The sequence below is a fragment of the Camelina sativa genome, chromosome 5 (assembly GCF_030686135.1).
Source record: "Camelina sativa cultivar CO46 ecotype springtype chromosome 5, ASM3068613v1".
NCBI classification, from domain to species: domain Eukaryota; kingdom Viridiplantae; phylum Streptophyta; class Magnoliopsida; order Brassicales; family Brassicaceae; genus Camelina; species Camelina sativa.
Genome location: NC_141884.1, coordinates 14,341,015 through 14,361,695, shown reverse-complemented (window position 1 = coordinate 14,361,695; position 20,681 = coordinate 14,341,015). Strand labels below are relative to the sequence as shown.

General features: G+C 32.2%; 2 protein-coding genes and 1 long non-coding RNA gene across 3 annotated transcripts; 1 reads left to right on the top strand and 2 right to left on the bottom strand.

The window, feature by feature from the left end:
- The first annotated feature begins 4,351 nt into the window (after positions 1-4,351).
- On the top strand, positions 4,352-5,830 carry LOC104786853 (WUSCHEL-related homeobox 3-like). Its single transcript, XM_010512308.3, has 2 exons — positions 4,352-4,812; positions 5,100-5,830. Exons 1-2 carry the CDS (start codon positions 4,390-4,392, stop codon positions 5,397-5,399), a joined length of 723 nt encoding a protein of 240 aa, XP_010510610.2. The 5' UTR covers positions 4,352-4,389; the 3' UTR covers positions 5,400-5,830.
- Positions 5,831-9,364: 3,534 nt separating this feature from the next.
- LOC104786854 (kinesin-like protein KIN-5A) lies at positions 9,365-15,209 on the bottom strand. Its single transcript, XM_010512309.2, has 21 exons — positions 14,903-15,209; positions 14,370-14,616; positions 14,123-14,252; positions 13,880-14,035; positions 13,307-13,783; positions 13,093-13,190; positions 12,842-12,998; positions 12,688-12,757; positions 12,517-12,593; positions 12,375-12,428; positions 12,172-12,252; positions 11,961-12,072; positions 11,769-11,855; positions 11,519-11,694; positions 11,266-11,427; positions 10,903-11,169; positions 10,529-10,818; positions 10,332-10,433; positions 10,128-10,237; positions 9,889-10,040; positions 9,365-9,779 (listed from the first exon to the last, which is right to left on the bottom strand). The coding sequence occupies exons 2-21, from the start codon at positions 14,552-14,554 to the stop codon at positions 9,567-9,569; spliced, it is 3,156 nt and encodes a 1,051-aa protein (XP_010510611.2). The 5' UTR covers positions 14,555-14,616; positions 14,903-15,209; the 3' UTR covers positions 9,365-9,566.
- Positions 15,210-16,832: 1,623 nt separating this feature from the next.
- LOC104786855 (uncharacterized) lies at positions 16,833-17,900 on the bottom strand. Its single transcript, XR_767651.3, has 2 exons — positions 17,662-17,900; positions 16,833-17,143 (listed from the first exon to the last, which is right to left on the bottom strand). It is a non-coding gene; the product is annotated as an uncharacterized LOC104786855 (long non-coding RNA).
- Between the last annotated feature and the right edge of the window lie 2,781 nt (positions 17,901-20,681).

The window sequence follows — 20,681 nt, the reverse complement described above, 5'->3', positions numbered from 1 at the left end:
AAGTAAGTAAGTGCATTGACTCCAAAAGATTGGTTAATAAATTGTGTATGGGAGGAGAAAAGAAAGAAAGAACAGAAAAGTCAGCAATTTCAGAACTTAGAAAAGAAAGGTACGGACAGTGTCTGCCATATTTTGATCAGTCACTCGTCAAATCATCTCTCTCTCTTTTTTTTTAATAGTTTTTTTGTATGTTTTTTTTTCTTCTTCTAGCTTAACCTTTTTGTATTTTGTTAATTAACTAATCATATCTAATATCTTATTTCTGTAACGTGTCATATTTTGGATTCAACTGTTGTTTTACGATTGAATTTTTATTAATTGTATTTTTATGAACGTACTTGTTCAAAATGCTACAATCTTCATGTTAGAAATATAAACTATTTAAGTTCATACACGGTAATTTCTCAATTTTACATACTAATTAAGACACACAACATTTTTAGTTACACATCAAAATCTGAAATACAAAACCATAAAAATAAATTATATCCAAAACATAGATAAAATTTTTGGATACACTTACACCAATCTATATTTAAAATGTTTGGTGTGACACCTCCAGGCTTCTGTGATGTGAGTCCTCTTCTAAGATGAAAAAGAATCACATACATGATGTACATATTGATGGACAAAAATAATCTATTGAACGGTCACTGTTAGAAATGTGTAAATATATATGCAACTAATTAGAACGTGTATCACATTCATTAACTTCAACGGACTTGGGATGTTAAGGCCTCTATCGTTTATCCAGAAGATATAGTTTAGTTTTGATATTGGAATCTCAAATTTTTTAGGCAAAGTTGACTTGCACACTGACACGTCGCTTATAATCATAACTCAATATTTTTAGCTGAAAATTAACATTAAGACCTCGACAAGAATGAAATGTCTTGGAACCAAAATTATTTAACTTTCGTTTTCATGTATACATATCAATTTTCTTAAAGAAAGCTTTTCAAATTCCTTAAATTGAAATATTAAAATTTTAAGTCTATTTAATTATTTATCATGATTCTTATAGAATTTTACCATCACATATGTATGCAGGTCCGGGTTAAAGCTAGGGCGAGAGGAACGGATGCCATGGGACAAAAATTTTTTTTTGGGAAAAGCTTAAGCATTTGGAGTCCAAGAAAAAGGAAAAAAAATTTTATATTGAAAAAGGTCCAAAAAAATCTATACGCTTAGGGACAAATTTTTTTTTGAGACGGGACTATGTATGTATGTAAGCAATATTTCAAATTCAAGACGTAGCTATCGAATCAAGACTTTAGAAATTGTACTATCCAAATGATATATAAGTTTTTTTTTTTGTGAACAGATAAACGCAGTAAAATTACATAAAACTTCTTGATAACAAGTATTTGTTTACGAAAACTTTGTAAATGATCAACAATGTAATGAATTTCGCTAAATATGAAATTTTAGTATATTTTCAGTCGAATATATGTGATTGTATCTCAAAAATGGAACCGAAATGGTTATGTTTTCTTGAAGTATAGTAACTTGAAAAAATTGAGTTTGACATTCTTTTTGAGATAATTTATATGGTCCAACTTCGCAGTTACTTCATCTATTGGTACGTCGTTGTTGTAGGTTTACGAATCTTAACTAGTTTACAGATTAGTTCTAGTATATGATTCAATGTATATGCACGTACGTGTGTACGTGAATGAAATTAAAAAAAGACGGAAGCATACGTACAAGCATCATCGTGCAATAAAGTGTACTCATAGAATTTTTAGTTTGAAAAAGAGACAAATGGGGACAAAAGAGAGGAAATGCGAAACAGCAAAAGAGCTGTTTGGTATTTTACCAACAGTTTAGGATTTAATAAGAATGTTGACAGAACACTACGCATTTATGTGAATGAATACAACATTTTTTTTTTTAATCTATAGAGAAAATAGAATTGAAAAAGAGACAGTACTGTTAAAAGGAAATGCAGAGGCAAATTGCAATTTGTCTGCATGCATGCATTTATAGTCTTGTCTCTTAGTATTTTTTACAAAAAGAAAAAAAAAGAGCAAAAAATTTATCCAATAAGGAATGTATACATGGTAATCTAACATAATATTAGTGTAAACATTTTTAAATTAATATTACTAATTTTATACTCTCTTTGTTTCTAATTAATTAACTTATTTTGACTCATATTAAGAATATTTACTAAAATTTAATCAGAAATGCATTATTTTGTGATTTAAGTTTTTCAGTAAATCTAAACCAACAGTATATACTGTATTTTTTTTTTTGAAGTTTACAGTTTATCAATAAAAACTAATAGATAATTAAAAACCTCAAAAACTATATATGTTTTTCAAACAGAAGTTTTTCCTAGAAAATTGATTAATAAAGACAGAGGGACGGAGTCATTAGTAAGATTATATTGGTATCACGTGTTCGAACAAAAAAGTTCTGCAAGGGCTGGCTATGCAAGATCAGCTCAAAACCTTGTGAGTTTTTGAATGTCTTCTAGTGTATGTACACACCTTCATGGTATATGAATTCATTAAGAATATAACATATTTTAGATTTTGATAAACAATATTGTATGTTTCTTTTGGATAATTCGTTATGAAGTCCGGAACGAGTAAACCTAAACTAGTACTTAACTAACTAACTATGGTGTTTCGTTACCATATATATATCCGTCCAAGAAATTAAATTAGATTTTAGTTACATGAATGGAATCATGGAAACATAACATTCAAGTTATAATGTGTGCATTTACCGACCTGAAACTTTTCTTCACCAAGCCAACCAAATCAAAGTATAAACTAATTAGTTTTTTTATTTGATTGAAATGTTATTTGCGTAGAAATTAAAATTTGGAATTTCAAGATGAGAACATAAATATCCTTTAAGGCCCCAAAAAAAATGAATATCCAGAATCAAGAATGTTGACAGAGGGGCAGAGACAGGGCTTTAGAGCCTATAGACAACTAATAATAGGTGCGAATGCTAATGCATGCAATGTTTTTGCATGCAGACGTTAAAGTCAAAATGCTCAGTTTTCTGGAGATTCTAAACAGACAATTCTATGCTGTGATGTGATATTTGAAGCAAAATTTTATGTAACAAAATCTGTTAAATTAATACATGTCAACTCTTACATAATATGGTATGTAAAATAAAATTAAATGTACTTGTGATTAAATTATACAATGTGTATGTAAATCACGAAAACATAATTAATACATAGAACGTGTATGTTTTCATTTCACATTGTTGTTACCCAATTTACTAACTTGTCTGTCCATGTAAAGATTGGAGAAAATTTACCCATTTTATTTTTCTTTTAGTATGATGTGTCAACGTCATCCTGTTGAGAGAAGTAAATCATAATAAAGTAATTATGACATAATCATTTAAGTTTCTCCTCATTCTCCTTTCATCCTCTCTCTCTGCATCATACATGCAAATTCACACAGATATATACATATTTATCTATTCTAGGTCTTGATATGATTGATCATATTTTAGTGATAATATCTATAAACCACAAAAATGTAGTTTTATCATTTGTTAATGAGTACTGGCGTTTTTCTTTGTCTTGTATGATGTTTTTATCTTTCTGCACAAAATAAATGTAAAAATACTAATAAGACTGTGGTTTTTATGTTTACACAGACGGATGTGTCAATGTCTTAATTAATTGTATGAGAGAATTGTACATATTTTTAAAAAAAAAGAACCTATTGAATGATCCACCTCGAGAACCCATGCACCTTCATTGTTTCTCTTTGATTTTTGTACCTCTTCTCTCTTTTCTCTATCCTCTTAAGTTGGCATATTAATTATTAATTAAAGAATGTCACAAACTATTCTACAAAAGAAGTGATTATATAGGATCCGCTTATATATCTAACGTTTCGTTATATTTGAAACCAATGATGTTTAAATTATTTGCAAAGGGTTTTGAAATAAGATATAGTTCTCATTATGTGATATATGGTATATAAATCTCTTCTGCATGTATTAATATATACTACTGTATAAAAAAGTGAAAACTCCCGACAAAATAAACTTTGATAGGTGAAAACTATAGTTATTCCAAAAAAATATATTCCTTTATAAATTATATTCAAAATTTACAGAGAGTACGTATTAATTTGGAGCATATGGGATGGGCCGGTTTCAGTGTAAAACATAAAAAACAATATAGTACAATCTTCTTTCTTTATGTTTATTTTCTGTCTAACCCTTCCCTCTCTTGCGTCCCTTTCCCAATGCACTTTAATAGTATTATTTATAACTTTTACCATTTTTTCTCCAACCATATAAACATCCACACACGCACATCTCATTCTCTCTATATATATGTAACCCTAAGTGTGAGTGTGAAGATAGCATATCAATATTTGTCTAAACAAAAGTAATAATATGAGTCCTGTGGCTTCAACGAGGTGGTGTCCGACGCCGGAGCAACTGATGATCTTGGAAGAGATGTACCGGAGCGGTATACGGACTCCGAATGCGGTTCAGATACAACAGATCACAGCTCACTTGGCGTTCTATGGTCGGATCGAGGGTAAAAACGTCTTTTATTGGTTTCAGAACCATAAGGCTAGAGATAGACAGAAGCTGAGGAAGAAGCTAGCCAAGCAACTTCATCAACAACAACATCAACTTCAACTCCAACTTCAACAAATCAAACCAAAACCAATATCACCGATGATTATGTCTCAACCAGATAATAATAGTAATATCATTGATCATCATAATCCTTACCATCATCATCGCCCATATGATCATATGTCTTTCACCTGCTGCTCTCACGCTTCTCCCATGTGTCTTCCTCATCCGGTATGTATTTCTAATTGTATGCCTTTTTTGTTGTTAAGATTTATTCTTATATAGTTAAATTTTGATGCAAATGTTCTGATAAAAATCGGCCTTTCAAAGGTTTGAACCTACTCTATGCTTGATTACAATACCATACATATCTTGTTTAATTTAAAAGTTTTACATGAAAATTTTGCAAGTCTCAAGTGAGAATACTCCTTTTTTTTTTAGGAGAATATGAACTTGTTAATATTTTTTGTTTCTCTTTTAAAATATTGTACTTTGATCATTGTTAGATGCAAATATAGGGAAATGGAGGAGAAGCTCAAAACAAAGTGATGAATGAATATTATTGCACCAAAAGTGGAGCTGAAGAGATGTTGATGCATAAACCAATCACGGGTCCAAACTCATCGTACGGTCGAGATTGGATGATGATGATGGATATGGGCCCACGACCATCATATCCCTCATCATCATCATCAACATCAACATCACCCATTCCATGTTGTAACATGATGATGAGCAGTGCAAAGATACCATTGAAAACCCTTGAACTTTTCCCAATCTCATCCATCAACTCAAAGCAAGACAGTACCAAAATTTAAAGAAAAGACAACAAATACAAAAGAGATTCTGCAGGTGTTTCATTCATGTATCAGTACTGTATGATGTGTCAAAGGGTAAGAAGAAAACACGTGTACTTGAGGGTAAAGTAATAGCCGTTGGATACAATTCGTTGAATAACTACACCTCTCTCTATCTCTCCTTTCATATGTCTCTATCTCCGCATGCAGTAGAACTAGTGGGTAGTTTTAATTAATTTTGTTAAAAGTTTTTTTTTTTTTTTGTAAGATCTTTGATGGGGTTGGGAGTTATTATGAGTTGTTAAAATGGGTGTCTTGGTTTCTGTAATTGCATGCATGCATGCATGCATGTGTAGGCTATTGTCTTTAGGACTAGACAGTGAGAAAGATCTCCTTTGTCTAATGTGTAACTTCACTCTTTATTTTGATGTGGTCACCTTTCTTTTGATGTGTACCATGATTCTCTCCTTTTTCTCTTTTATTTTCTCATCATAATAATAAGTATAAGTTAAAAGTGATTACAAAGTTTTGTTGCCTTCTGTTAATTAAGAAAATTAGAACTTCACATCATTATTAATAATTTCCGTGTATATATCCATCATATACATAAACACATGATTTGATGATTCTAGTATATATGAGTGTTTTACAAAAGAAATAATAAAAGTATTAGTATGACTGTAGTGAAATAAGAGAAAGTATTAGTAGCATTGGGTATGGAGGTTCGAAATTTAACATGGTTTCTCCCGGTTCCGGAAAATTAGTCTTTGGATTTAGGAAGTAATTAGGATCACTCATGAGTTATAAAAAAAAAAAGAAAAAAAAAGGAAAATATGGGCTAATGAAATGTATTGTGGGTTTATTTCTTGATTAAACTTAGAACTTCTGTGTTTGTGTATTATATGAAAACACATGCATTATATATGATCCGATTTTGTCCAAAAAAACAAATTATATATATATATATATATATATATATGATCCGATGAAACTATAGTTTACTGAAACAATCGATTAAATTCAATATATGGGAATACGAGTATCTAATAAAGTTGGTGATGGTGATTGGTGATTGGTGAGTGTGTGATTACTGATTTGTGATTATATTGAATAAAGTTGTAAAATATCTTAAAGGATTGTGTCATAAATAACAAACCACCATCAGTCCTAGCTAGCGCTTGTAGATGTGTAAGTGGGTTAGTTAGGTTGATTTATCAGCTCTCTTTTGGATTTGGCAGATTGCTGTATATTTTGAAGGGAATTGCTAAAGAGAATTATTTTGACCAATATAAAAATAGTTAAGAATTAGTGGGGGTAGGCCATCATCATCTCTTATACTCTGTCATTAGGAAAATGACTATAGTAACCAGTGATTCAGAGTGAAGTCACAAGTGTCGTGTTTTGGAAAAATGTGTAAATGAGCTATAAAGGTGTATTTTAGAATTTTAGACTATGAATATTTCAACGTATACATGTTATAAGTTAGAACAAAGCTATATATAGGCATGTCAATTAGGACCAAAGCCCGCGGGCTGGCCCGGTCCGGCTCTGAAAAACACAGGGCTCGGGCTTTAATATATATGTCCAGAAAAAATCGGGCCTTTCAGGCTCAGCCCGTTTGGGCTATAGGGTTTTTCGGGCTTAGTCCGACCGGGCTCGGATCAGCCCGAAAAGCTCTTTAACAAATATATTTGTACTTTTTTGTTAACATTTTTGTTTGATTGTAATATTTGATTAACAATTTATTGTAAATAAAGTTTTAAACTTTAATCCTAGTTTTCATATTTACTTAATAACCATACTTAATACTTTAAAATTTTTATTAATGATATTTTATATGAATTATATCTATACTATTAAATGGGAAGTACACTTAGGGATAAAAAAAAACAAAAACATGACATATATCCATGTTGCCAAACAGACCAACTTGCCTACATAATTAAACTAAAAAAAATTAAACTTTCCTAAACCAGTGGTAACAATTATAAAAGAAATAAATGATTAACTCTTTCATAAGTAAATTTCCCTAAAAAAATGGTAACAATTACTAAAGAAATAAATGACTTTTCCAATATTTTAGGAAACTATATTAACTATAAAAGATACATTCCTATATTTTATGAAATTATATTAATTACAAATAACAAATTTAAATATTTGACATACCGTCACTCTAAAAAAATTACAGCCAATAAAATTACAAAATGAAAATTTTAAATATTATAATAAAACAAAATTATTTCTATTAACAATTCCTTGAATTTATATAGTTATTAGAATTTTATAAAATAATAAGAGAGTTTTGCAATTAATAAAACTTATCATTTAACAAGATTTCCATAACAACTGTATCTAATTAATTTTTAATAGTAATATGAAAATAACTTAACTTTAATTTAAACAGATGATTTATTTTAAGAAATCTTGAAATAAATCAGTAATTAGTTTACCAAATATCTAAAATTAAGGGATTATTTCTAAAACTAACTTTATATATATACTCTCATTGGTTTAATAGGACTTGCAAAATCTAGACAATTAATTCATTATCCAAATCTAATCATCTATATAGATTCAAACATATTGTATATGCATTAACTGAAAAATAAATAAGCTTTTAAAAGATTTTTTTTATAGATTTTTGTTATTTTAAACGTAAAAGTAAAAAATGTTTAGCGAACTCTTTCCAGCCTATAAATAGAGTAATCGATTTAACATTCACATATCATATACACCACTCTAACACTATTGTTCTATCTCTTTGTTTCTGCAAAAAAGAAAAATGTATATGTCTCTGTATTTAAGTTTGCATATATGCATATACCTTGCTAACATCTACTATATTCTTTTTTTAGTTCACCAATACTATGTTTTATGTCCTGTTTATCATTTATTATTCTTATGAATTGTTAAATTTATAATTTTCAATCGTGTACATAAGCATATACAAATCAAGACTTTTTTCGACAGCATACATTTTTTACCTAAAGATCGTATATAAGGGAGGATTGTGGTATGAATGGGTGTTCATCCAATTGACATAGTATCTACAAAACAAGAAAATTACATATCTATTGAGAATGTATGTTTTTGATCGAAAATACAAATTGGTCCCATATTGAGAATGTTTTCTTTTATGCAACGGAAATTTGAGAACGGGTGTAAGACATGATGGAACATGATAAAACGGAAAGAGAATTACGTCCACCCCTAAATATTTGTATTTGTCTCAAACGAGTTTTCATCGTTGTTAGCGGTTATATATTTGATTTGATAGTTCACTAATTTAATAGAATCTAACCAATCATTTATCTGATTTAGTTTGTTATCAGTCCAACCATTATGTTGTTCCAAATTTTAAAATATTGGTGAACCCATTATTATTTTAAATTTTCAAACATTAATAAATTAAACCAAAAAAATCAGACTAAAATCTCAATTAGTATGAGTTTGATTATGACTACTAAAATAAATTAGTTTATAAACATAACCCCGCACGTATGTGCGGGTCCGAACCTAGTATTGGTTTATTTGGTTAAAGTAATCAAAATTTTATTTAGTTTTAAACCTTTTCTATTAAATTAAATTGGTTGTAGTGAATATAGATGAGTTATTAAATTTTTGATTGATTTGTTTTATATTGCACCTTCAAACACTGCTTTTTAAGGCTTATAAGTTAGAATTTTTGATCGGTAAGATAAACCCGAAAAAGCCCGAAAGCCATGTAGCCCTGTTAGGGCCGGGCTCGGGCTTTAAAATATAGGCTAGGAATATTTCGGGCCGGGCCGGACTTAAACATATGCGGGCTTTACAGGTTTCGGACCGGGCCGGGCCGGGCCAAGCCAGCCCGATTGACACCCCTAGCTATATATGGTGAAGCTGGTGGTGAACCAACAAAGGTCTCTCACGGTAACAGAATAAGGGAGAGGCATCTCACTGTAAAGAACACATAGAAGAACAAATAATAACTATACGATCCTATCTTTCTGCTGAAATGATTCTTTCGAAGTGTTAATAATACAATCAAATATCTCTACCATGAGAAAAATTGTAAAATATAGCTAAGACAGTGAGTTCAAAAACAAAAACAAAAAACGGAGAGATCTGATCGTTCTATACACTCTTGTTACCGTGTTACTACATAAATTTCACGGAACTCGAACACAACAAAACGTATCTTTTTTTTTAGTTGATGGCCGTTAACGGTGGTCGACCGTTACTACTAAGGTGTTTAGCATCTCCGTTAGATTGCTGCAGCATCTGTTTGGGCGACTTTGAGGAATCGTGAAACGCTTTCAACAATTCCTCAAACGACGGCGTTTTCAGTTCTTCTATTGATCCTACCGTTGGAATGTTGTACTCTCTCTTCCTTGGCGTTGAGCTTGTTGCTTCATCCACCTGTTTATTTAATTTTGTCCAGTATATTAGATAATGTGATTAATAAACAATTTTGTTCAGATTCAATCATGTTATATGATTAAAATAAAAAATGAACAGAACGTGTTACCTTGTACTCGTGACCAAGACATTTTCCTGTCTTTTCTTTGATGTCTACGACGTTCCCATCATGGTGACTTCTTAGTTCTTTCAAGTTTTCAGAACAAGGAGCGATTGTGGAATTAACATCCGCTGATGCGTCTTTATCGAGTTGTAAAGATTCTGCGAATTTGAAATAATAGAATCAAATATATAAGAAGATAGATTGTTTATATATATGAATGGATCTTTGAACTGAATTAGACTTACGGTCAATGGATGAGATGATATCGCTGTTTGCAGACTCGACATCGCTTAATGTGGTTGCGACCGCAGAAGAAAACTGCGCTCGTAGTTTCTCATTGTTTTCTATGGCTCCTCTGGTTTTATCATTCACATAAAGAAAGATCAGTTTGAATTTTGGATAATGTATATAAAAAAATATTTGCAAGGAAGCATAGTAAGGTGCATTACCGGATGATAGAATCCGCGGATGCAACATTCCTCTTCTCTAGATCAACCAAAGATTCTTGAGCGGTCTTCCATTGTTGAGTTCCGATTCTGGAATTCTCCAGGCTATGAAAAACAATGATGGACTCAAAGAATTAATACTGGCACAACAAAGTAATTGAATTTGTTTTGGGTTGAATCGAATAGAAAGTGAATAATACCATTTAAGAAGCATGTTTTGCATATCTTCCTTTGCAACCTCAACTGCGGAAACGTTATCGAGATGATGAGATTCCACTTGGCTCATGTGAGCGTTCCATTGGACTTTAACTGACGAAGCTGAATCTTTCATTGCAGACATTTCTTGCTGTAATGCTCCGGTTTGGGATGATGATCCGTCGCGAATATCCTGCACAGCCATCTGAACCAATTCCTTCTTCCTAGCGTTTGAACTCGCTAGTAACTCCGCCACCTTTTCAAGCATTTGTTTTTCTTCATTTGCAATGGATTCCTGAAATATAAAACAATATCCTATAAATCTAGCATAAGAGAAGCTGAGTATCTAGAATTAGAGAAGGAGTAGCGAAAAACTTACCTCAAATTTCTTAGTGAATGCAGATAATTTCTGCTCATTGACGTTTTGAGCATCTTCTGCTAGCTTTGTCAGCTTAGTGGAATGAGTGTCTAGAGTCTTGAAGAAGTCTAACATCACAGTGGAGACCGATTTAGCAGACTCCATTGAACGGGAATGCAAATCGCGCTGTTGCTGTGTAAATGCAGAGAGCTTCTCCTCTTGGTTGTGAAGGCTACCTTGAAGCCCTTCAAGTAGTGCATACGCCTCTGATGTAAATCCTTTAAACATCTAATTCAAAACACCAGTTCATAGGGTCAAGAGTAGTCACTCATAAGAATATTAGTTCTTCATAATAAATAGGCTATAGGATGATTCACTTCTTACATCTTCCAGTGCACAAGAATGTTTTGTCACTTCCGAGTTCAAGTAATTCAAAGTCGATTGGCTAGACTTATCTAAGTTCCCTGCTATATCATCTAAAGACTTGATGCCTGAATTGTACTTTTCCTTCAACTGTGCTAAACTTCCCTGTAGTGTTTCAGTAGCCTGCAGAGAATACGATTAATTGTGTGAGTAAACATAACCGAAGATAGGCATCACTGTTTAAAAAGGTAAGCTAGAAACTTGTGTAACCTACCTCTGTCTTTGCAGATACGAAAGATGCCATAACTTTTTCCATGTCTTGCAATTGTTTTTCCTGCTGGCTCACTGAACCTGCAACACTGTTGTTCAAGAGCTCAAGTTGCCGTAGCAGTTGTGACTGGAACTCTTGGATGAGCGATCTATTGCTGTCTTCAATTTTGTCCTTCCTCTCTGGAAACGATAGTTGAGTTAGTTTTCAGAATGTGATGGCAACAATGGAAGAGAAGAGAGAGAGCAATACACACCTATTTTGGCGAACAAGTTGGAAACATCGGATGCTGCATTTGCCAACTCTGCCTGAAGCTCGACAGCACGGTCAACAAGTGTTTTCTCTGAGAAAATGTGAAAAAGGTGTTAACCTGTGATATCATCTCAAAGATACAACTATTCAAATATCGACGAACAGGAGAAATAAACTCAGCTTGTTTCCAACATACCAGATTTAAGGAGATTGGATATCAAGTACTCTTTATCCTTAATTGTTGCAACGGCCTGTCTATGTTTCTCTTCCAGATCTAACAATGCTTGTTCCGTTTCCCAGAGTTTTTTCTGAAATCAGAGAAAGAAAAGAGTATAAAAAGGTATGCATGTCAGTGGAAATGGAACTGTGCTCGGCAACAAGCCACAGAACAAAAGAACTAGTAATACCTCAGTCTTATTAAGCTTCTCTCTCAGTCCAGCAGTTACAAGCTGTTCCGAGTTGTACAGCTCTTGAAGTTGAACAATTTGCTATATTCAACAATCAGAATTGTCAGCATATTTGGTAGTCGGTAAGGAACCAACTGAAAATTTAATCCTACAAGCAAAAGGGACAGAGAAACAAAAGTTCACTATAATCCTTTCAAGCTCACCTTGTCTTTAGCTTCTCCCTCAACTTCCATTTGCTCTATCTTTTCAGCCATAGCCTGCAGAAACCGATAGAGAATGAACTCTGAATCTATAATCTAAAATTGTAAAATGATTGTGGCACTTATTCCTTGATAAGAACAGCACCTTTTTCTCGGCTTCTTCTTGAATATATCTCTCCTTAGGAATATAAATTCCATTTTTCTCCCTTGTAGCATAGACCTCTGATACAGTCAAGAACAGAGAGTTAACCCAAGAGGTTCACTATAAGTATTTGATAAGCAAAGGAGATCCTCAATATGTGACAAAAATATATACCTTGCTTTAGACGTTCAATTTCAGAATACAAGTCTTTCATAATAGCTGATTTCATCATCTTCTGGTTAACCTGATTGTAGCAGAACAAGTGTTATATGAGTAAAGTGGCAGAAATACAAAAGAAGCATATTTCATGTATTAGTGTTTGACAGACCTCTGGTTTATTTTTGATGTGTTTCGCACGGTGGGCATAATCAAGTGTGCTGAGTGTTTCTTCCAGGCAATGAACAGAGGGTGACACTGTAGCAATTACACATGTTTTTGTTTTTCCTCCCAAAGAGTCTCTTAATAATCTTGTCAACTTGCTTTCTCTGAAATTTAAATGCGTATAATCGTATGATTAGAAACCTGTATTGTATCAAATCTTACAGACAGAGATCTGTGAAGTCAAAATCTTTCTCTTACCTATATGGAATATGACCAGAGTGTTCAACCAACGCATTTATGACACGTCCAAGTGTGAGCAAACTTTTGTTGATCTCACCAGCTTCCCTGGCTCTACCCTGCAATATAGTGATCTCATATATGTTAGTAAAATCATGATGTAAGACATACTACTATACTGTCAATGATAAAATCATGGTTCTTTACTGTTGGATCTATTATATGTTATGTGTACCTCTCGAGCACCAGACCGTGAAATATTCTCTGAACCAGCAAGATCAACAAGATTTAGCTTTCCGCTTTTGACAATCTCTTCCCCCTCTGGAGTACACTCCTTAATATGGATTGTCACCGAAAATATTGAATGAGATCTACTACTTTGCTTGTTGAGAAGAGTCTCTGCTGTGCGTCTCTTGGCTGATCCTTTCTCCAACACTTTATAAATCTCATCAGCAGTAGACACTATTTCTTCTTCCAAACCTCTCACAAAAACGCCACCTTTGCCGTCTTCCATAAGGGCCAGAGGTTTCTTTGATTTATCATCCGTAAACTTTGTTTCTTCAGGAGCTAAAAGGTCTGTCAGTTCTTCATTGTAGAGCTCAAGAAAAGAAACTTTCAAACTGTACTCAGCAGCACTTTGTGCTTCCAGTATATCAAATATCTGTTTAACTGCTCTAGGGATAACACCTGCATCACTAGGAATTTCACCGTTCTGGAAAGAAAAAGAAACAGGTTCCATCAAATGAGGATTCTTTACCATATCAGTGAAAATACTTCAAAAATGATGTTCTTGAACTAGTTGGGTTACCTTTTTCCTTGCTCCTCCTTCCATTGTGTATGTCTTACCAGTTCCCGTTTGCCCATATGCAAAGATGGTGCAATTATACCCATCAAGAACCTCAAAAACAATGGGAGAAACTGCTTGATGATACAGGTCCTTTTGTTGGGATGTTGGCCCAAAAACCTAACAAATTTCACAAATTACTAAGCATGAGACTATCTTTCAGAAACTTAAAAACAAAACAAAAAACGTAAAGAGATGAACAAAAACCTTGTCAAACAAAAACGTTTTATCAATCTGCTTCCCAGCTATATTCTGTGCTACCGCCACTTCCTTTTTGCGGTCATTGCAGGTAAGTACCGCAGGTGTTTGTAACCTAGTCTCCTCAGAATTAAACGGTCTGAAAATTCACAGAACCAACCACCAGAGAGTAAAGATTATTAGCACACTAAAATACCAAAAAAAAGAAGCTTCTTACAACCGTCCTGCCAAAAAAGGGAATTAATGCAAAATGTACCTGCAACGAACGATGACTTGTATATTCACACCCTTCTCTTTCTCATTCTTGCTAACTGGATTCGAGTTTGAGTTTGTTGAATTAGAGTCAACTACTCGAAAATCTCGATTTGACTTCTCAGTCGAACGCGGAGTCTGACATGGAGATTTCGCCGAGCTTCCTCTCTTCGAATTGTTAGAATCCATCTCCTCTTCGTCTCTCCTTTTCTTGAAATAATTTCGTAAAGCAACCAAAACCTAATCTATCTCTGCATCAACGGAGAAACAAAAACCCTATCAACCGCCATAGTAAGTCAAAAACAAAACGATCCACACAAAACAAAGCTTAAATCTCAAAATCATCAAATCCAATCTACAAATTAACAAATTCACGCCCTAAAACATTGAACAAAAAAAAAACAAATCCGTAATCTCAAATTAATCCTACAAATCACGCATAAACCTCGAAAAAAAACTACGATTAGAAATGGAAGATTCAAAAACTCAAAAAACGCGTCTCTAAATCTCCAGAAAATTTTGGGCGAAGAAATGTACCGATCGAGGAGTTTAGATTCCGATTTCCTTGAAGCAATCTCGCGATTTCAAATACAAATTCGAATTTGAATTTCTTTTTTTTCTCAGGCGATGTGGTGGTTTAGTTTTTAATCTTCGCCGATGAAGAAGAAGAGAGATGAATATGGAAGAATGAAAAAAATATAAAGACGCTTCTGAGAGAACAAAAAAAATAAAAGGTTAAATTAGAACGAAGAGCTAAAATATGAAATTTTCGGAGGATTAAAAAAAATAAATAAATAAATGAGCCGTTACGGTAGGCGTTTGTCGTTTGACTTGTTAGACGCTTGATGGAGCCTAACGGCGTTAAATTTTGAACCGTTATATTTGTAAAAAAGTCCGTGATCCGACCGTTGTGAAAAAGGACAACACGCAAATAAAGAAGAGGTGATTTGAAAACTTTCGAATTTTTATTTATTTTTGAAGTATTTTTGTTTTGTTCATTACTCCCTTAATTCTTCTTAATATATGTGATTTGCCCATAATGATTTGAAAGCTTATACTATAGTGATATTTAACAGCTTGATTTCTTATAATTAAAATTTATATTGTTTTGATATAAAGTATTTCTTAGAATTAAATTAAGAAGTTAATGATCATTTCTCTAATTTGAAACCCTATGAACACAAATCTAGACTTGTACATTGTGAATTTTGGAGTCAAAATATGATTTGATTTAACAAAGAAAATAGTATATAGTTTTAAATGAAATAGCCATATTAATATATTACTATGATGTTACTCAATTCGAGAATAGCCATATTAATATATTACTATGATGTTACTCAATTCGAGAAATTGGTATATGACTATATGTTAAGTAGAAAAAAAAAACATGGCCTCACGTCGAGGGACGTATATGTGAAAGAGGGGGGGGGGGGGGGGACACGTGACTTGATTTTTTACTTTACAATGTACCTGTTTGAATATGGCTTGGAAGTTTCTGGATTAGTTTGTTTTTCTTAACTTAACAATGGAGGTGTGTTTTATAATTTTTAGGTTTTTGGTTTAGGTATTAGATTTTAAATTTACATAAAATTTGAACGGTAATTTGTTGATTCTTGTTTTTTTACAGAATCGATAAAACTCAGTCAATACATATTAAGTCAAAATTTCTGGCTAATTTTGTTATGATGTTTTTACAATTTTCTGGCTAATTTTGTTCTTATGATCGTTTAGTTTTGACAAATTTCTGGATTTTGGCTAATTTTTTTCTTATGATGTTTTTAAATTGATTAAATCTCTGGCTAAGAAAATTGTTTTTCTTTCTTTTTCTTTTTCTTTTCCTGTTTTTTCTTTTGGTTTATCACTTTATTGTCAAAAGTTTCTTTTGACGTTGTTTTTGTGTGTTAGCGGATAATATATGAGTTATATTATACATAAGACATCTTAAATTATTGTGTTAATCCACCCTATGAACGAACACAAATAAGTAATCCAGAGTTAACTCTTGAATTTTGAATTCTAATTCTAATTGACACTCTTGAGTTATCCAGTGAGATGGCATATGCATCAAAGTGAAAATTTTGTCGCCAATGTACCTTTTTAACGATCGATGCTAAGGGCCTTATCAATATTTCTTCGGTTTAATTTCATAATATTGTCCAATGGGTTACATAAAACTGGGCCTATTATAGGTTTTTCAATTGGGCCTATTATAGGTTTTTCAATTGCACGAAATAGGAAAGTGCTAAGGTCTATAATTGTATATACATAAATTGGGAGTGCCTAAAACCATCTCCACTGGAGAACTTGTATTAAGTTGCTCAAAATTAAATTAAACATATAAATAATATTAAACTAATCTAAACAACCTACTAACAATTTTCAACAAAATTACTCTTCCACTAAAGAACCTCTAACAAGATTGCTTAAACTACAAAATCAAAAAAAAAAAAAAAAAAAGAAGAAAAAAGTTAAATGTTTTGTAATGATCTATTGTTTTTGGCAGAATCTGAATCAAAAACAAGCAAAACAAACATTAATAGACCAGATACTGAAGAATCAAGAGATGCAGGAAAATAGGAATAAGAATGAATGACAAAGAAGGTGTGAGAAAATAGGAATAAGAATGAATGAGAAAGAACGCCTGATACGCCGAAAAGGCTCCACCAGTCTGGTAGTGTCTCTTGCAATCATCTTCTGAGATTTGTAGTAACCCAACGATGCATGATACGTCGCCTCCTTGTTCTTCATTTCCACTTGGCTAAGCCTTTTCTGCACCTGAATTCAACAAATTTCTTCTACTCATCAGTACTCGTCTCATGTCACACACTCTACAAGAATCTTAGCTTTTGAGTTCAAAGAGTTTTGTGTTAAGAAAGGTTTGCTAAGTTCAGTAGAATGGAGGTTGTGTTAGTTCAGTAGAATCTAACCTACAACAACAAGGAGGTTGTGTTAGTTCAGAAATACAGACATTGGTAATTCAGAATGGCAATAGAGAAACATTGTTACCTCATAGTCCACATTATCAGCAATGTGTTCTTTAAGAAGCACATATAGAAGAGTAACAACATTCAATCAGTTAATCAGATTATATAGCTGAAGAAATTGAGAAACTTTCTAATTATGCATCTAAAGAAACACATTTTTTCACAATTGAAGTTATGAAACAAAATCTGATCCGATCATTGGATTATACTTGTTTCCCCTAAAATATTTTAACTGGGCAAGAAATTAAAGTCTCATCTTAGCTCTCAGGATTCTAAAATTAGGTGTTGGAGGAAGAGAAGGGAGAGTACCAGGCTCATCGGTGCCATCGAGACAATCACAGATTAGGAAAACCACATAACAAAGTTACCTCCAACATAGCACAGTAACACGAGCAACATCCGCCGGTGGACCTCGCCGTCCACTTTAGGCCATTAGAAGCAACATCGGCCGACGATTTTTCCGGAGTTGAGGTGAATCGGCGAATCCATCGTCGTTAACATCGAAAGAGAAAAGAGAGAAAGGTCGGGAAAGAAAAAAAGAAGAAAATGATTTTTTTTTTTTATATTTACCCTACAACCAATCTAAACCTGACACGTATACGTTACTTATGGGTTGCTTCGGGTCCTTCTGGAAGAAGAGATTCTTTGATTATTTTACTATATTATGGGTTTTTTTAATTTTTTTTGAGCCATAAATAGTCATAAGCACCCCCAATGGAAATTCTCTAACAGTTTTTCCTAGCTTCCTCGACATTGGAGTTGTCAGCTTGGCTTTAATTTGTGTTGTTATAACCACATCTTAATCTCAATAAAAGTATATCCTTCACCCAAAAAAACTACAAACTCTATTGTTATTTATGTTTTACCCCAACATATATAGGGACATTTATCAGCAAAAATAGAAATGTTCCAAAATCATGAGCTCATTTATCAACTTTAAATCCAGATCCATATAAAGTGTCCAATGTGAACAAAACACAAATCATATGTGAGAAAAAATAGAAACAAACATATATATATATATATATATATATATACATACACACATCTACTGCCCGTTTTAAGTTACAATTGATGTTATAATATATATACTATGTAGGCGTATATATACTCAATCAAGCATATTGCCAATACAATGCCATGATAGTTATGTATGTTGTCCAACTAATTAAACTCTTATACGTTAAAATTAAAATCCAAATTAACATTATACATATGTATTTATTACAAATATCTTTTTTCAGTAAAGCAAAAATAAAATCTAAATACATATGTATTTCATCAATTAAGATATATATATATATATATATGTATACATATACATATATATATATATATATAAAATGATGTATGAAATATGTTCACTTAAATTTTAAGATGCTCACCAGTTATTTATTTTTTATTTAGGAGTCAAAAGGAACGATGTTACTCTATGATACTTTATGCAAGCTTATTTCTTGGTCACCTTTATATTTCGTAGTTACAAATTTTAAAATGATGAAATTGACACTTTTGCCTAAATTTCCCTATATATTCTCCACTTTGTACTTATAATTTGAAGATGCATATGCTGCGAAAGAAATTATGTGTAGACACAATTAGGGTAGTAACCAAACCACAACGCATAGAAAGCAACATTACTTGTTAAGTTAGCAGTGACATGAACTTTTATCAGCCAAATACAGAAAAATATACAACAACGTTTCTAAAACAACACTGTTCAAATTTTTAAACTATAAACCTAAAAGAATATAAACAATGCCAAAGGCAACATATTCGATTAATGCTAATTATAATCCATAACAGATAAACCATTTCAAATTATTCAATATACGTACTTTCCCATCTAATCAAACATCCAAAGAATATTCCAAAAATTAAATATACACATAGGCGTTTCCAATTAAATTCGTTCAATTGGTATAATAACCTTTGGATAAAATATAATTTTTAATTGTTGCAGCATGTTAAGTAGAAATGGTAACATTGTTCTACTCTTAGTAAAGTCTCCCACATCAAGCATCATTATATTTACGAAGAAGAAAAATATAAGTGTTTTTACAAAAAAATATTTTTAAAAAGAAAGACCTCATGAAAAATGTTCACAAAGGTTTTTTGGGCCTATAAATTCATTTTTCTCTAAAAGGTTCGCAGCTTTGTTGTTATTACTTCTGGTTCATTGAAATTGAAAAGTTAAAAATAAATGATTCATTGTGATTGTACTATATCCGCGACGGACTTTCTGAAAGACTTTTTCGTTTGAAACATCGATTCAATTACATACATGCCTCTCTGACTACTCTCCCTCTCATCCTGAAGGGTAGAGGAGTTAGATAACACCCATAATATTTTTAATATAAAGAATCATACTATCCTTTTATAGTTACAACACAAACAGACAAAATGGCTAAACATCTGTTAATTATTTCATATTTTATTTTATTTTTGTAATAACTGGCCAATATATTTTAATTATTTTATTATACCTTAGATTTGATTACGGCATAAACGTCCGTAAGCAACAAGCCAACTTGATTATATATTGCAGATTCTCCGCAAATTCACTTCACACGTAAATGTACATAACATAAGCAATGCAATGTATGGTCATTTTTTCTTCCCCTTTACTCTTTTTCTCTGTCTGATTTCTTTTCTCTCTCTATGTGAATTTGAATGATGCAAGTAGAATTTCTGCTTAGACTTTTTTGCCTAGATTCCTTTCAAGTCTGCTAGTTGTCTCAACATGGCTGAACTTGGGGCTTCTATCTTTTAGGGTTTATTTGTCTTGACGCCTTTGTCTATCTGTAATTTTCTTCTGATTGTTATATGTTTATTAGGTATTTTTAAGCTTTGATTTCCTTATTGGTTGCCGCAAGTAATGATCTAAACTGGTATGTTTCATTTTTTGTTATTATTTCTCTTCTGTGTGTCTTCCAGCTGGATATCTTCATCCATCACTTGATTCTGATTCTTTGCAGTCTATTAGCAGTCAGATGAAAGATGATCATAAGTTATTATATATATATATATATATGGGTTTGTACTTGTTTTTTTGTCCTTTTCAATATGGATATGTCTACTAATGTAGTTTTTGTATTGAATATATTGGTGTCTTTTAGGATTGTTCTAGTATGAGCTCATCATTGGGAAGTCTTCAACTTTTTTTTTCGCCTTGTTATATGCTTGTGATTGTGGTTTTTTTGTTTGTTTTAATCCTACGCTCATATGCTTTTGATGGTGGTTTAAATGCTTGTGTTTGGGATGGTGTTTTCTCTTTCTGTGTGAATTCATTATCTTCGTATAAGAATTTGAGTGATGCAAGTAGAACT

Bases quoted from the DNA above. Each gene is read 5' to 3' on its own strand.
- LOC104786853 (XM_010512308.3), top strand. From the start codon at position 4,390: ATGAGTCCTGTGGCTTCAACGAGGTGGTGTCCGACGCCGGAGCAACTG. The intron at 4,813-5,099 runs GTATGTATTTCT...ATGCAAATATAG, and splicing joins CCATGTGTCTTCCTCATCCG to GGAAATGGAGGAGAAGCTCA.
- LOC104786854 (XM_010512309.2), bottom strand. From the start codon at position 14,554: ATGGATTCTAACAATTCGAAGAGAGGAAGCTCGGCGAAATCTCCATGT. The intron at 13,784-13,879 runs GTAACCCAACTA...TTTTCTTTCCAG, and splicing joins AAGGAGGAGCAAGGAAAAAG to AACGGTGAAATTCCTAGTGA. The intron at 10,238-10,331 runs GTAATGCACCTT...TGATAAAACCAG, and splicing joins TCCGCGGATTCTATCATCCG to AGGAGCCATAGAAAACAATG.